The sequence below is a fragment of the Denticeps clupeoides genome, chromosome 7 (assembly GCF_900700375.1).
Source record: "Denticeps clupeoides chromosome 7, fDenClu1.1, whole genome shotgun sequence".
In the NCBI taxonomy this organism is placed as follows: Eukaryota; Metazoa; Chordata; class Actinopteri; order Clupeiformes; family Denticipitidae; genus Denticeps; species Denticeps clupeoides.
This window is the reverse complement of record NC_041713.1, coordinates 1,490,202-1,507,980: the sequence shown is the minus strand read 5'-3', so window position 1 is coordinate 1,507,980 and position 17,779 is coordinate 1,490,202. Positions and strand designations below refer to the sequence as shown.

The 17,779-nt window shown below is 48.3% G+C and overlaps 1 protein-coding gene and 1 long non-coding RNA gene across 2 annotated transcripts; one reads left to right on the top strand and one right to left on the bottom strand.

The window, feature by feature from the left end:
• Positions 1-7,868: 7,868 nt before the first annotated feature.
• tob1a (transducer of ERBB2, 1a) lies at positions 7,869-9,639 on the top strand. Its single transcript, XM_028986938.1, is given in 3 exon segments — positions 7,869-8,111; positions 8,342-9,014; positions 9,016-9,639. Coding segments are annotated over 2 exon segments (966 nt in total). The 5' UTR covers positions 7,869-8,111; positions 8,342-8,546; the 3' UTR covers positions 9,514-9,639.
• A 7,139-nt stretch (positions 9,640-16,778) lies between these two features.
• LOC114793332 (uncharacterized) lies at positions 16,779-17,616 on the bottom strand. Its single transcript, XR_003750236.1, has 3 exons — positions 17,452-17,616; positions 16,958-17,177; positions 16,779-16,850 (listed from the first exon to the last, which is right to left on the bottom strand). It is a non-coding gene; the product is annotated as an uncharacterized LOC114793332 (long non-coding RNA).
• Between the last annotated feature and the right edge of the window lie 163 nt (positions 17,617-17,779).

The following is a 17,779-nucleotide window of genomic DNA, read 5'->3' as shown; positions in this document are numbered from 1 at the left end:
ATCACTCCCTTCACCATTAGCAAAGCTGCATTGAAATCACGTATATGGTAAATATGTCAATAATTGATTGATCAACAAATTAATTGCACATTTAAATTTATCACAGAGAGAAATTTGGAATGAAGATGACACTTTCCATTCATTCTGTGACATCATGTGTTGCCTGGTTCAGACTGAACTGACAGACTCAACAACCAATCAAAAGCATTTATGCAAATTTCCCAAACGTGAACCTATTGGCCTTATTCGCTTTATTTTCGGGCAGTGTTGTGGCAAGTGAGAAACAAGGATTGGTTGCCTTTCCTGTGGTCCTGTGGGCCACTGCAGACACGGCAACAGTCAAGCAATGACGTGTCACTTTCGTGTGAGTGTTAAATATATCAAATTAATCACACTTATAGGCGTGTTAAGTAATATTGACAATATACACAAATGCATTCGGGAGCCAGCAAAAAGGCTCAGAGACTCATGTCCCTGCTTTCATTTTATAGCCCTGTTATCGGGCCTGATAGATAATGGAACAGAATGTTTGCTTCTTTGTGGAGTCTCCGCAGTCTTCTCTCCTCCTGATGCGGAGGCACAAAAACATTCCGCACATAACATAATACAAAGTATATATTTTACTGAAACGCTGAGCATAAGATCAATACAGGATGGATGAAAACCATGAGGGGATTAATCAACATCATAATGATTTGCATCCAACAGGCCTTATTAACTCTGAAGACCCTGAATGCAAAAATTCCAACCAGCTGGCTGGACAAAGTCAGTTTTTGGCATTTATGACATTTACGGCATTTATCAGACGCCCTTATCCTGAGCTACTTACAGGGACAGTCCCCCCCTGGAGACACTCAGGGTTAAGTGTCCTGCTCAGGGACACGATGGTAGTAAGAGGGGTTTGAACCTGGTTCTTCTGGTTCATAGGCCAGTGTGTTACCCGCTAGGCTACTACCACCAGTTTGTTAGATTAAAATAATTGTGTGTGTGTGTGTGTGTGTGTATATATTTTTTTAAATTCCAAAAGCTTTACAGTGAGAAGCTGATGTGAGTTTGGTGATGAAGAGGCGCTCGCACTATTAAAACTGAGCCAAGTGCGGCCAGCTGCATATGTGACGTGAGAAAGGTGGAGGGAGGAGGGCGGAGGTTCTTCCTGGCACGGAACACCGTCGCTCGGCCTCAGGGAGGATCGAGTTACCGATGCCGAACATGTGGAACGTTTTTTTTCCCCTCTTTGCCTATTATGCAGTGCTCAGGTCTGACTGAGCTATCATCTATCATCTCTCCATCTCTCCCATCCATCCGGGGATTTTGTGTCCTACTCATCGCTTTTCCCTAAGTCACCTCGTGAACAGAAATGAAACGCCGGTCATTCTTTCCTCCGTTCCAGAAATAACGTCATCTGTAAGGCGCCAGGGGACCCGTGCAACGGGGACTCTGCCCCTCCGCCTGGACTTTTCTTTATTTCTCACATACGTACTAGAACAGGTACAACATTGATCAAACAGTAACTGGTTCTGAAGGCCAGAATAGAGTGCGAGGTGAAGAACCAGCCAATGTCCGCCGAGAAGGACGTATGGACGTTTTATTTTCGGCAGGTTCCGCAGAGACTGCACCTGCACTAACGCTTGCTGCGGAGGAACCGTCCCCAACTTCCTGTCCTCATGCAAACGGTGGGCCGACAAACCACAGGCGACAAGAGACGGCCGAGGGCGACGCCAGGGCCGACCACGGCGTCCCACTTCCTGCCACCGAGCTGGGCGATGCCGCTGGTGACCGCTAAGACGGTGCAGCGTGCCGACGGAAGCCTCTGAGCAGCAATACAATGTCGTTCTCCATCAAAACAGAATAAAACTGAATAATCTTAATAAAGTGCAGAGTGTTGGTTCCAGGAGGGGTGGGAGTCGCACTGTTTTGATCCATAATCCTCCTAACAGTGTCCCTGATGGGACATGGAGGCCCAGCGGTTAAGGAAGCGGCCCCGTAATCAGAAGGTTGTCGGTTCGAATCCCGATCTGAGCACAGCACAGCACCCACACACTGCTCCCCGGGCGCCTGTCATGGCTGCCCACTGCTCACCAAGGGTGATGGGTTAAAAGCAGAGGACACGTGTCACCGTGTGCTGTGCTGCAGTGTTTCACAATCACTTCACTTATTTTTTTTGATGGTCCATGTTGATCTGGTCCTGAAGATGGTGGATCTGATCTGGTCTGAGTCAAAAGTTCTTAAGGTCCAGTTTCCCTCCCTGCCGATCAGTCCAATCTGACAAGTTTCATATCACTTGTGACAAAGAGACGTTTGTGGTAGATTCCAATTTCCTTCAGCTAATTGTCCACTTGTTTATTTCATCGTGATAGGAAGAATAAAACCGGGGCTGGACGTTGTCCACGTCACAGGTCAGCAGTGCTCTTCAGTGATTTGATCACAGAGATCCATATGGAGGCGGGACGTTCTTTTACCACCAAGCATCTCAGACGCTGACAGAACTGAACTTTCGGAAAAAACCCCGGTGAAAGAGCAGGAAAGGTGGCGGTACATGAGCATCAAGAATGGAATATTCATGTCCACAGCTCGATTAACGTCCCTCTGCTTTCCTGTCGAGCGAGCAGCTAGCAGCAGGTGTCCTGCTGACGTGGTGGACCTGTTACTGCTCGTACCCCAGGGTGGCGCTGCCGGGGGCAGGTCAGCTGCTTCCGGATATGACGCTGGTCTGTTGAAAAGTTGAAAAGTTGAAAGTGAAGTGATTGTCACACGTAATACACAGCAGCACAGCACACAGTGCACACAGTGAAATTTGTCCTCTGCATTTAACCCGTCACCCTGAGTGAGCAGTGGGCACCATGACAGGCGCCCAGCGAGCAGTGTGTGGGGACGGTGCTTTGCTCAGTGGCACCTCAGTGGCACCTTGGCAGATCGGGATTCGAACCGGCAACCTTCTGATTACGGGGCCGCTTCCTTAACTGCTAGGCCACCACTGCCCCTGGTTAATGATCCTGGGAACGTTGAACGTCCACGCCCCCGGCCACACCAAAGGTCCAAACGCAAACTACAGTCACAGTTAGAGAACCTTCGAACTAGACCTACCTGAGAACGTCGGTTCCCTACCTGAGAACGTCTGCCTGCACATTCATCCATTTCTTTATTTGTTCATTCGCCCTGTCATCAATATCATTAAATAATGGATATTTCCGTCTGTGCCGTTCCCCGCACGCCGCGCCACATTTTCTTTTACTGCTAAACCTGAACCAAATTTTATTAAACGCGTGATGCGCCGCCTGGTTTATTTTCAACGCTGTGCAGGAGTGAGGTGTGGGGTAACAGGGGTCAGGGTCGTGGGTTAAGGGTGACTTTGCACCTGCTGGAGGAGGGTATCGATTTATAAATAGGGCACCGGTCATATTTGGGTAAAGCCGACTCTTTAGGTTTTAAAAAGGAGAAAAAAGATCTCCTGACTGCAGCGAGACTGTAGCCAGCCTTCATGTTGAGGCCAGACCCTCCAGAAACCAGGGTCGCATCAAGTCTCTTTAAACCCCTGCCATGTCCTGGTCACGTGACACCCCGCTCTTATCGCTCATCTTATCCGACAAACAGCCCTGGTTCAGTTTGGGGCCGGTTTTGGGTCAGTGCTCTGTTGCCGACTGTTGCTGCATCACGCTGGTTAACTGAGCAGAAGTTCAACTCATTGATGAACTTTTTTATTTCTGACTGGACATGGATACTTTAGGACACTTGGAATTATGAAATAGCAAACATATTGTTGTGTACTGAATATGTTCCCTGTGTTAGGGGCAGTGGTGGTCTAGCGGTTAAGGAAGCTGCCCCGTAACCAGAAGGTTGCCGGTTCGAATCCCGATCTGCCAAGGTGCCACTGAGGTGCCACCGAGCAAAGCACCGTCCCCACACACTGCCCCCCCGGCGCCTGTCATGGCTGCCCACTGCTCACTCAGGGTGATGGGTTAAATGCAGAGGACACATTTCACTGTGTGCTGTGCTGCTGTGTATCACAAGTGACAATCACTTCACTTTACTTCTTTAGGCTCCACTGTGGTAGTTGGATTATGTATCTGGGCCTAGAATCTGTTAGAAGAGCAGCTGAGCTAGTAAAAGATCTCAGTACTGACTCCTCCTAACCACTCAGTCCTGCCTGTGAACTTTTCCAAACGTTTTATTACAGACAGGAGCTGGAAATCTGTAAAAACACGTACCTTTATTTACCTTTCTGTGCCACCCTTCCTTAAGTCCTTCAAGCTTTATTCAAGTGCCGGGGGTGGGGGGGGCGGAGAAATATCATCTGCCTATAAATAGAGGGTGTCAGGGCCGCGGTATTGACCCGCGTCTGTGCTGCTCTTTATGTCTTCACGGCCCTGTATTCTCGCCGTACCTGAAAGAGACGGGACGCCCTCTTCCTCTGATTTCACGCCTTGTCCGTTGGGCCTCATTAGCATCGTCTGGCCGGCCCACATCTCAAAGGCTCTGGGCTTCACAGGCTCCGCGTACACAGCGACGCCGTTCCTGCCGGGCTCGGCCGCCCTCCTCCCAAAAACAAAACACTCGACTCAATTAGAAAGAGGCCAATAAATCCCCGTCACTGCAATTCACCGCGACCCCGTGAACCGTAAATAACGGCGGGGACATTAAAGCCATCCGAGGGGCTTCGGAATCACCATCACTCATGTGTGCACTTAATCATAAGTGCAGAGCTGTGGATCCCATTTAATCACGAATGGCGACGGATCCATCGCCCCCCTCCCCCGCCGCGGTACTGTACATATAAGATATATCGGATCTCCGATTCAGTTAACCTGCAGATATTTCCATTCACTATTAAAGCAGGTGGAAGGGAGTGAATGGAAAGATTAACAGCAGGATATTGAATCGGACAAAATGCATCGATTGGCGAATCTCGTCGTCACCAGGAGGAATAATTCATTTGAGGGAAGGACCTTTCCTGCCCTGAGAAAAGTCACCTGAGCAAGCGGATGATCGATGGAACTCGTTCTCATATCAGGCCCTGGTTTCCTAATGTCCAAAGGTGCGTAGGGCGTCATACGTGAAGTGGTTGCGTTTGGTTGCTTGAGGGTCACATTCATGCTCTCCAGCCGACCAGAAGGACTTTCGTGGAAAGTAAAGCAATAAATCCGCCCCTGAGGGCGCACCCGTGTGTTTGCATACGGTGTGTATGGTTTTACTATACACACACACATACACACTCCTGCATTGTGTACATCCACCCTCTCCGGGTGTGTATTTGCACAAGTTAAAGGGCCCCGTGTTGCATGTGTATCCCATTGTCGTTTTTGCTCTGAATGAGGCGGCTCATGTTGCACTGACCTCTTAAGCCTCCTTAAAATGGCCGATGACGGCCGAACAGGATCGCTTGCAGCCACGGTTAATAGTGGGCAGCCATGACAGGCGCCCGGGGAGCAGTGTGCGGGGACGGTGACTTTGCTCGGTGGCACCTCGGCGGATCGGGATTCGAACCGGCAACCTTCTGGTTACGGGGCTGCTTCCTTAACTGCTAGGCCACCACAGAGCCGTGTGCCAAGCTGAGGCGTTATACCGTATTTTTTAGCTTTATTGTTGGTCTTCCCTGTAAATGGAGGGTCACTTTTTAACCCTCTCGGGTTCGTCGACTGTGTTAAAATGCGTGTGAAGATGGCTGAAGCCGGGAAACCTTCTCGATGGGATTAATACCGGCCCCTCCTGATGGCTGGCGAGTTGATTTTCAGATTTTTACCACGTGGATTCCTCGCCGCATGGGTCCGGATCTTTTGAAGAACGTCTTTATTGGTGCAGCGCGCCTCTGACGTGCCGTTTGGCAGCCATTTTGGCTCTGAAAGCAGAAACCTGGGAACCCGGCCTCTGCGGTGAGCAGGCTGTCAGTGTGGCTTTAAAAGCTATTAAAAGAGCTGCCAAGGTCAGTCTGTCACAGACGTAAACCCGGCCGAACACAGTGGCACGGATGTAAAAGGACAGAGGGAAAATTCCACCATGGCGGTTTAAGGAAACTGAAACCAGGGGGCTGAGCATCTGTTTGTTGTGCAAACTCCACTCCGGGCTGATGGTTAAGTAATAATAGTCGGTGACGTGGGAAGAGCCAGTGCCAGCGAGCGAGAATAAAGAAGGTGAGCCGAGGCTTCGCCTGCTCTGCCCGGTCATGTCACCAACACTCTCGCTTACATAGTGCCAGACTTTACGAAGCCGAGGGACTCGTCCTCCTCTCTCCCCACGCAGCCCTGACCGGTCTACCCCCTATAATGTCATGCTTGTGTACGTGTACGGTCGGGCTGATGGCCAGTAAACGGTTCTCACCACCGCCACCGCCATCGTCATTTCAGATGAATAATTGAGGAGATCCAGATTGTTCCAAAGTATGAAGGTGTGACGCGCTCTGTTTCAATCCCAGACACTTTTTTAGGGTTTTAGGGTTGGTGTGTGTGGGAACTGTCCCAGAAGCACCTGGGCTCCTCGGTCTACTCTCATTCAAGGCAGATGAAAGCAAGCAAGAGCTCCCTGGGAACTAATTGGGGATTACAGATCTTAAAAGGGCGCATCCCATCAGGAGAACGAGTTACAGTGGAGATTTATTATTGGATTAAACGTAAGGCAATATGCTGGTCTTAATATGATTACGGTCACGGCTAGACCTTCTGAAAAGCGCGGCGATAAGGCGAAGGAGGAGTAGGAATAAGACGAGCCAGAGTGACTTACAGTGAATTACACACCGTTCTAAAGTAACAGCGAACAAAGGATTGTGGGAATGTGTGTAAAAAGGCTCATTTGGCTCTGCAGTAAACGTGCAGGCCCACTGGCCCACAGACACAGTGGGTGCCCAGGCGCAGCCACGTCCAGGGGAGCACATGATCGGATTCCACCGGGTCGCATGCTGCTATATAAATATCGGCGAAGGGCCTGCCAGGGAAGTGGCGACTCGTGGCTCCCAACGGGCATGCACGTCCAACCGTGTCCTCCCCCCTGGCCAGACCACAGAGGTCTCGGTGTGGACCATTACAGTAAAATCCAAAAGTGAAAACACTGCATGCACACGGACACGGGCAGCCGGGCCACGAGCAATGGTGGGTTTTCTAGTGGACTGGGGTTTTAATCGTTGATCCAAACAGACGCCATTCGGCTGCGTGTCCCTTTAAACCCTGAGTGCCCGAGTCAACGCAGGCGTGACGTCACGCAGGGCATCGGGACCTTAGATACGGGCTGGCCATTCGCGACGGGCCCCGGCCCTGCTCTCGGCCAATCAGCGCCGCTGTTTTTGCCTCATGCCGCTCATGACCAAAGTGGCCACGCCCCCTCACCCCCCCCCCTTTTTTTTTTTTTTTTCTTTTTTTTTTTTTTATCTGGCGGAGAAGAATTCCGCGTTCCCGTTGGTCGTCCTGACACACCTCCCCCATATGGTCCCACACTTTATTCGAAGAATAATGACATAACGCGAAAGCACAGCGTTCGCATCTGCCTTGAGCTAAATCCCAGACCCCGACTCGCCCGTCACATTCTCCGCTTCCAACGGGAAATAGCTGATATTCGACGCGAAGCCGCTCGATTCTGTCTCGGAAAGGGCCGCTGGGTCTAGGTAACGCGTGACGCAAGTGTTCTTTACATAGGCGTCGCTCCGTGTCGTGCGAAGAAGGAAAAAAAGAAGCGCAGCGACTGAGCGACGGCTGCCGCGGGCCAATGGGAGCGCGAGTCTTTGCCGAGGGGGCGGGCCTCGGCGCCCTCTCCGCCAATGGCGCGCCCGGATACTCCCCGGCCGCATTGTTTTGACCTCTGGAAGCCGCATCACCGCCCACCGCGTGTCCGTGGCGGAGGGAGGCTATAAATACAGGCGCGGTCGGGCGGCGAGCAACGAAGTTGTAAAAAACGCAGCCGGGTGCTGGGAGTCGGAGAGACGGACGGACGGACACAGCCTGCCGGAGGTCAACTGCGCCAACGTCTCTGGAATACCTTCTTTTTTTTTTTAATTTTTTTGTTTAAAGAAAACCTGCGCAGGCTACATGTGAAAAAAAAAAGTATTTATATCCGCTCATTTTTTTCAATTTGCACTAACGCTACTTGAGCGCTACTACTGAGAACGTTGCTGTTTTTTTTTTACCGTGAAAGTAAGTACCCTTGTTCGCCCGTCCTGCGTGTTCGGTCGAGCTGCGTCAGGGTCGGGGTGGGGGATCGAACCCGCGGCGCCCGGCGCCGTGTTTTATGATGAGGCTGCAGCCGCAGGGCTGTGTGTGTGTGTGGGGGGTATTATGTAACGCGATCAGCCCGCCGCTGCGCTCCTGCGTAACCGGAGGCCGGGTTGTACTAATTCTCTCCCCGCTTTCTTCTCTCCGTGAAGGACCAGGACCGCCATCTGCGACCAGAAGACATTTCCTCTGCAATCAGCACTTTCTCCAGTCTCTCTCTCTCCCTCCCTCTCTCTCCCTCTCTCTCCGTTTTTTTATTATTTTGTTGCTGCTGACGAGAGGAGAAAAAGAGAAACGCTCGACGGAAGTACCTTCTCTTTTTTTTTTTTATTCTCATCGTCCGCGTTATTTGCAGCTATGCAGCTTGAAATTCAAGTCGCACTCAACTTCATCATCTCGTACCTGTACAACAAGCTGCCGCGCCGGCGGGTCAACATCTTCGGCGAGGAGCTGGAGAGGCAGCTGAAGCAGAAGTACGATGGACACTGGTACCCCGACAAGCCATACAAAGGGTCTGGATTCAGGTGCATACACGTCGGGGAGAAGGTGGACCCCGTGGTGGAGCAGGCAGCCAAAGAGAGCGGGTTGGACATCGAAGACGTCCGCAACAACCTGCCTCAGGACCTCAGCGTCTGGATCGACCCCTTCGAGGTGTCTTATCAGATCGGGGAGAAGGGACCCGTCAAGGTGCTCTACGTGGACGATAGCAACGAGAACGGCCTGGAGCTGGACAAGGAGATCAAGAACAGCTTTAACCCCGAGGCGCAGGTCTTCATGCCAATCAGCGAGCCGGTGGGGCCGTCCCCGACGTCCAGCTCCCCGTCCCCCCCCTTTCGGCCAGTCCGCCTCGGTCAGCCCCACCTTCATGCCGCGCTCCACCCAGCCTTTAACGTTCACCACTGCCACCTTCGCCGCCACCAAGTTCGGCTCCACCAAGATGAAGAGCAGCGGGCGGAACAACGGCAAGGTGGCCCGCACCTCCCCCACCAACCTGGCCCTCAACGTGAACCTCCTGAAGCAGAAAGCCATCTCCACGTCCATGCACTCGCTCTACGGCCTGGGCGTGGGCGGCCAGCAGCCCAAGCCCTCCGCCCTGTCCCCGAACGCCAAGGAGTTCGTGTTCCCCAACGTGCAGGGCCAGGCGGGCGCGGCCTTCCCCGGCGACGGCGCGCTCAGCCTCAGCCCCCTCCAGTACGGCAACGCCTTCGACGTGTTCGCGGCCTACGGCGGCCTCAACGACAAGTCCCTCATGGACGGCCTGAATTTCAGCCTGAACAACATGCAGTATTCGAACCAGCAATTCCAGCCGGTCATGGCCAACTAGGACGGCGAGGTGGAGCGCGGGGCGGTGCACATTTGGTTAAAAAAAAATAAATAAAAAAAACGGCGAAAAAAACTGAAGAGAAACAAAAAAAACGTTAAAAAAAAAAAACGCAAAGAAAAAGCTCCGTCATCTGTAATGTCCTGACGTAAAAGCGGAAAGAGCATGAGCCCGAGGGTGAATCGTTTGCCCCCTTGAGTTGTTGTTTTTTTTTTTGTTTTTTTTGTTTTTTTTTACGATAAAGCTTGTAATACACGTTCAAGCTTGGTTACCCAAACGCAACATGCTTTTTTTTTTTTTTTTTTTTTTTTTTTTTTTTTTTTTTGCTTTCTTTTACAAACCAAGCACAAAAATTATTTTTACTGACTTAATAGCTCTATGAAGAAAACACAAGTCACGGCCTCTTACAGTATTTAAGATATAGCTGGACAGCCAATATTTTTTTTTTTTTTTTTTCTTCAAGAGAATTGGCGACAATAAGTGGGATTTCCTGTTTTTTTTTTTTTTTTTTTTCTAATTGTATAATTTAATTTAGTACAGAGTTTGTAAAATATCAGAGTATATATTGTTTCTACGACATGGTATTGCATTTATATCTTTTTACTACTTCAGTGATCTGTGATGGCTGCAGAAGCTTTATGTTTCTTTTTTTTATTGAAATTGTAAAATGAACCCATCTTTAAAAAGAACATTTACTATTCTAAAGATTGTGTACAGAATATTCCGTAGTGGTGGAATTTAAGAATATTTGCTTTTTGGAAGAAAAAAACAAAAAACAAAAAAAACATAAGAGTTGTATTTTCTGTTTAAGAGTTTAAAAATTTTTTGCTGTATTATGGACAAAATGTAATCGGATATTAATTTTGTACCTACATTGTGCAATACTTGATAAAAAAAACAACAAAAAAAAACAACGGTATAACAAAGTATTTGGAGTCAGTGTCTTACACGTTAAGAGGGACTGATAGTTTATTAAGTTTGTATTAAAATGCTTGAAAATACGCTTGTCGCATCAGTTATTTGCGTTTGGGTTTCCGGGTTCTATGGCGTAGGAGGGAGGGATCGACGTGTCCTTGTGGACCGATTAAGGGTGTCGTCTGTTTGGGGACGTCAGTGACTGGGGTCCAGCCAGAGTGGCCCTCGTACTCCTTCAGCTTATAAGCTATTCTTGCGGGGACATTAGAGTCTTATTTTTATGCGGACGTTAATTTTGATGATTACAGGGTAAAATGAATGCAGGTGATGGACTAGATGATCGATGATGTCCACGTCACGGAAAGCGTTTGGTGTCTTGGGCCTGGTCATTTTAGGAATAACTGGAGGCGCGAAGGCCCTTAAAGGGCAAAAGCGGCTTTATTTACACCGTGCTGCTCCATTCCTTCTCGGTGTGATAAACCCTGCATTGGTGCAGCTTGACTAAGACACAAGAAGCCTGTCTAGCTGCTGGACGTGTCTACAGACGCTCCTGTTACATAAACAGGAGAAAAGGTCTCCTAATGCAGCATGTGGACTAAAAATGTCCGAGGGGTCGGGCCTGCTGCCAGCTGTCCCATTATTCTCGGCCGCAGCTCTGTATTTTAGGTGTCCTTATCTCCAACGCAAGCCGTACCAGCTCAGCGTATCAGCCTCGCCTCCCCTGGCCTGGCCTGGTGCTTCCATCGCTCCTCCAGGGGACGTCCCTACTGATAAGTACTGGTTGTAAGGCGCTCTGGATTAATGCAGTAGAAGTAACAGCAAAGAGCTTCATTCTGGAGGAAGTTCATGCAGTCTTCTGGATGGCCCAGCATCTAAAGCCCAGACTTGCAGTGCAAAGAAAGTGAACGGGACAAACGGGCAGTGGGCCAATTAACCTGAGCGCCACGTGTATGTTCTTCGGCGTAAAGGTTGTTTCTTAACTACCAGCAGGGTCATAGGTCACATGTTCTCCAGGTCTGAGACAAACGTTTCATTTGATTAGGTGTGTTGTGTCCAAAATTGAGTCAGAATGTGAGGACCAGTTTAGAAACTTTAGCCGATTATGGGCTTTCGAGTCGTGAAATGGAAGTTTAACCTCTTTCTATAAACGCTGCCTTTACTCTACTCCACCCTGGAGCATGAATGATTCTTGTGCTAATGTTAATGCTAACGCTATGCTACAGTGCACAAAAATGCAAGCAAAGAGGACAAACGTGTAATTTCCCATCTATTTACCCAATTTGGTCCCATTTCTCAAAGAATGAAGAGTAGACGTTAACCTTTTCACCTCCAAACCAGACAGTGAACCCTGGGACACGGATCAGGCTAATGCTAACAGCTAAAGAGCCAAAACTGAAACACATTCAGAATCAGAAGTCAACATGATGCTTTTATTTTTTTAGATTTTTTTATTTATGTACTGTATGTAAAAACCGCTCGGAATGTGAATACTGTAGGCTTTCGTTTCATAATCAGAATGTCACAGATTAATGTCAATGATATGAACAAGGCGCTAACGGAATAATTTATCAGAGGTTTTCAACATGTACTGGTGTATTATGTAAGTCACTGAACGTAAATGTATATCAGCAGGTGTAAAGCTGGTAGAGGGGGACACTCTGGTTCGTTCTCGGCCTCACGGAACCTGTTTGGACGTCTTCAGCAGGGAGGGGAACACCCAGTGCAGCTGGAACGCTTCAGACCGACTCACTTGAATGGAATCTCAGCCATGCCAGTGAAAGCCCTTCTACCATCCTCCTCCTCCTCCTCTTCGTAATGATGGTAACACGCGTACTCGATATTACATTTAGCAGAGGGAAAGTCCTGAAGCATGCAGAAAATGTGATATTATCATGGAGCCGAGGAAGCAGCCATCTCAATAATTCAGAGCAGGAGCGTGAGGGTAGCTCAGACTCCCCCGGGGCCTGCACTGTAATAAGGGAGGAGAGGGAAAGTGGCCAGGAGTGTGAAGAGGGAAAAAAACCCGAGTGCAAGTAATCCCAGCGCCACAGGAATGACGCACTAAACTCTATTTACATAAGGCGTGGAACAAAGCCACTGTGTTTGTGGCCCAAGGTATTATTTAAAGTTGTGTGGAGTTCCTGCAGAAAGAAAAACAGTCTTGACCGGTGCTGCTGGTTCTTATGGCGAAGGACGCTGGTTTCACTGGGGATTCCTGTGGCCTGAGATCATCTCAAAGGTGTAAAATATAAAGTCTGTATCCCAGTTTAGATGTTCTTGTCCTGTATAATGATAATAATGGTCAGTAAAATGGCCAGATAAACGAGACCTTCTCCTGTTTCCTCCTGTGCAACATGGAAATATCCTTGTATAAACAAATGTGAGTCTGTTATCTGTAAAAAAATATATTTTATTATTTTTTTTTTAACCAAGGTGGTAATTTTATTAGCTCAGTTAATCTGTCAGAACATTTATCTAGCAACCTTTAGCACAGAAACAGAACTTGTAAAACCACATCAGATAAACCTCCTCCATAAAATGGCTTAACGGGGTGGAACTTTAAGAGTGGGATAAGCAAAGTAAAACTGACACAGTTTTTCATTGGTTTATATACCTCATAGAATACAGATATCAAAATACAAACTAGTATTATATCTCTAACAAAGGATAATTATATATCATTTTATCCATTTCTCATAAATATATGACTAGAGGAAGTACTCCCGTATCATATGAAGGATATAAAAGCTGCGGTGACCTCATTTATACAGTGACTGAGACTTGTCACTCTGGAGATGTTTGGGGTTTTTCTCACAATGACCTGGATGCTGCACCCATCACAGAACAGCACTGAGCTGCAGAATCTCGTACCCACCTGTGAGGAACAGGCTGAAGGGTTCATATACTGAACTCATTATTGATAACGGGTAACTGACGTAAAACATTTTATTTTAATAACGTTATTTATGTTGTTTACAGTGAGAAAATGTAACTTGTTACAATTTCAAATTACACTATTTAAATTAAAATAGTAGTGTGACTATTGCAATTACTATATGAAAGTAGATTTGAGTACTTTTTGATTACTGAATGAATATTCTTAAATGTATTCTTTTGTGATCTGACATTATTTACCTTATATAGCAATATTAAACACTGACTAACTCCTTTCATTATATGAATTAACATCATCGTAATAGATCGGTTTAATAAAGATAATATAATAACAGCCACCACAAGGTCAAACCACTGCTAAATTAAACGGTTAACATTCAAGTGCATTAAATTATATTGGGAAGTTTATGGTTGGTCATGGGTTAATATAAAATGGCAGACACCATTTAGTGATGGTTTTCGGTGGCCGTGGACGGTCCAGCTCCAACATCAGAATAGACAGTTCCACGTCAGGACCAGTGACTCGTCACATTTAATTAACAAAGTCCTCTTTACAGTCGGTGAGCGCTGATTGGCTCATTCCCACTACGCCACTATCATTAAACATATCAGCAAGGCTCTGTATACAATATTAAGATGAATCGTGAATCCTTCAACCAGTAACTGTAATTTAAATACACATTTTCCTTCAGTACCTGTAACAGATTACAATTACAAGTTTTTTGTAATTAAATAACAGAACATCGTTGCATGTAAATCACTAATCCACAATGCTGCATCATTTTCAAAAAATAACAGAACATACTGGTCACCAGCAAAACCAGTAATGATATTTTATGAAGTTATGTTTCTCAGTGATTCAATATTATTTATTGAACTGGAGTCACCTAATGCCCCTATAATGTCCAAATATTATATGCATTGTATTGTATATGCAATGTATTTCAAACGATGATGAATATGCTATATTGCCATCATGTGGGTAGAAATAAAATTTAGATTAAACTGTATTCGTTGACATGTTGCAGATGATGCAAGATGTTTCACTGCAGAACTATCAGCAGTGTTTCGGGCAGTGATGGAGTAGAGGACGTGCTGGAGGGATGTGTGTGTGTGTGTGTGTGTGTGTGTGCACGCACACTAATGGAAAAGTCCACGCTTAACATTAGCTGCAGCAGTAATCACTCTCAGCACCAGTACTTGCTGTGGACATTTTCCATTCCTCCTGCAGCTCAGGAGAGGGGAGCGTGAGAACCGTGAGAACCCGACTCTCTTCTGGGCGGAGATTAGACCCGACCACTGCTGCTGATTGGCTGGGACGTATGGGTGAAGTCTGATTGCGGGTGCAGGCATGAAGAAGTGTGACTGCGCTGGCTGTAAAGAACTTACCCACAATTCACCAGTGGGTGTAACAAGGTGCTCTCCAGGCAGGATGTGAGGACGGCCCAGGCTGATGTGTGTGGGGGAAATGTCGGCCGTTACATAACCCCATCAGTGGGATTGCATCAGGTCAGGAGAGGCAGGAGGGATTGATTTATCAGCAGAGGAACGGGGCGCAGCTGCTGATTCAGTGCTGATGAACTGTCCCCCGGCATCACGCCTGGCCAGTGGGACACAGAAATAGTGGCAGATATCGCCTGATGGAATAATCAAAATGCAGTTAGCTACTAGTACACTGTCTTTTATTGCATAAAAAAATTCAATCGCATTATTGATTTTCTGCCTAACCGTATTAGCACAGCTCTAAACACGTACAAATGGATTATGTATCCGATTGATTTACATTTAGATTTTTAGCATGCTCTTTTATTATGCTTTATATCATTATTTTCTCTGGGCATTATCCCATGGTGGCGTTCAGGAGATAAGGGTTACGAAGAAAACGTCTCCACCAGCTCTGAAGCCAGGACTTGCCGGAACAGACGTATTCATCACCACAGTGCTGAACGAGTATTTCTTACATTTACAGCATTTACCAGACGGCCTTATCCAGAGCGCCTTACAGTCAGTAGTTACAGGGACAGTCCCCCCCTGGAGACACTCAGGGATAAGTGTCTTGCTCAGGGACACGATGGTAGTAAGTGGGGTTTGAACCTGGGTCTTCTGGTTCACAGGCGAGTGTGTTACCCGCTAGGCTACTACCACCCCGTCTTCTGCAGGCCTGTGCTCCCGCCCGTCAATATTCAGGTATTTTGATTCTGAAGCTCCGCCTCGGCCTGTGTGTTGACTCGGAAAATATTTACTGTCCTTCCTGAGAGTAAACAACAGCCGGCCGGGCCTTTAACACATCGAACCCGCAGCTCTTCCCGTCCCGGTGAATCTCTCACGGCCCGCTGCATACCGTAGTAATGAGCTTGTTTGTGTGCAGTCCAACATCGCAGTGTGCTGCTATTGTGTGTGTGTGTGTGTGTTGGAACGAGTGGCTGAGCAGTAATCAGGCTTTTTCAGAGCCTGTGTGTGTGTGTGTGTGTGTGTGTGTGTGTGTGATTGAGAGCCGGTGCTGCCTGCTGCCGCTGACGTCGGCTCCTCCCCGCGCTGCCAGATCTCGGAGGAGCAGACAGCCAGACCACAACCCTGAACCACTTTCACTCCCAAAACCCACTTTCAGTCGCACCTGGGACCGCGCCCAGAGTACATCGTGCGCCACATTTCCCCCCGAGACTCAGATCAGGAATGGGACTCTGGTGGAAAACAGTTCGAGCCCAAACCAGTATGGAATTCTCAGTAAAATTACGCTCTTATCCAGAGTGACTCACATAAGTGAAATATTTGATCTGCAGTCAAATGCTCCATACCCCCGTACCCCAAATTTTCTGTTTTCTACTTGTAATGGATATCGCAAATATGATATCTTCTTTTTTTAACTGCCCACTTCCACAATATTCATTCTTTACAGCTGAATACCTGGTTATGTGCCCAATGTATGCTTTTTATGTAATGTCCCCAAACAATCTGTAACCATAGCAACTAGAGAGGCAAGCTTTGGTCTACAACATCAACAGTATCACCTATTGTAATTAAGATACTTAATCAGCACTTTGGATACTGAGCTGCATGTTAGCTGTATCATGCACGGTGCACAGTGGTCCAGCGAGTCCCCTCCAGCCACATGCTGGTGTTTCACCAGCTGACCAGCACTTTGGATACTGAGCTGCATGTTAGCTGTATCATGCACGGTGCACAGTGGTCCAGAGAGTCCCCTCCAGCCACATGCTGGTGTTCTACCAGCTGACCAGCACTTTGGATACTGAGCTGCATGTTAGCTGGATCATGCACGGTGCACAGTGGTCCAGCGAGTCCCCTCCAGCCACACGATGGTGTTTCACCAGCTGACCACATGCCAGCTGACCAGCACTTTGCTGACCTGTGAACATAATATGGGACATGGCAGAATTTCAGGGCGCCATGACAGGTGACACCTTTCAGGCCAGGACTGATGGTGAGGAGCAGCATTTCCTGCCAGTCTTGTCTTCAGATGCTCCCTGAGAATGATGCTGCTCCTTGAATGGGGACGTTTGGGTGTCTCGACCCTGGAAGGTATGGAGGAACACGTGGAACTTGAACCATATTGAAATGAGCAGGACCCGTCATTCCTGGCGGGTACCTCCTCCCTGCTTCCCGCCTGAACTGGACTCACCGCTTTCCCTCTGGACGCAGGAAGCCAGTGACACTGATTACAGCCTTCCCAGCGGGAGACGGCGGGGACGCGGCCACCGCGATTTATTTCCATCGCATTCCCGGGGAGCCTGGGACACGTTGCAGATCGGACGGGTGAACGTGGCTCCCTAACGTGTCACCTACAGGCGATGGTTGTTCCCTCGAGGCCCAAGAGGCTCTTCCTGGTTTCCACGCCTGACCTGCACCCACACACACACACACACACACACACACTGTGTATCCAAGCAACACGCCAGCGTGGGGAAGAATGCTAAAGAGGCCACATGTCACAGCCAGAGCGCCGTGCCTCGCAGCGGGAAAACGTGAAAAGTGCCCAGCACTTAAATGGCCGGAGGACGCCATTAGTATGCCACCGCCGGCGGCCTCGGACCCTGTTTGTGCCCAAGTTTTTTTTTACGTTATTTCCACCTTTTCCGGCGAAATAAAGCAACGTTGTCGGGAGATCTAGTTTACCTCCTGGAGCTGCTGCGTGGTGTTGCGACGCCGATTCCGTTCTGCTCTATTTCTCCGGTTCTCTCTCGCCGTTATCTAGTCTAGATAAACAGTGTTTATCTCGTATCCAGGACGACCGCATCCCTTCTAGAACGTCTCAAGGTCACGCTTCTCTTTTGTGTCCTCGCCGCGCAGCCCGCTGACGGAGACGCTGAGGACGTGGGCGCTTTGGAGTCAGGTTCCCTGCGGCTGAGTGATGAGGTGATGAGGAGCTGCGGAACTTCACATCCTCACGTTTCATTTGTTCTTGTGATCAGTGATCAACGTCCCTACTGGAGGGATGGATGCC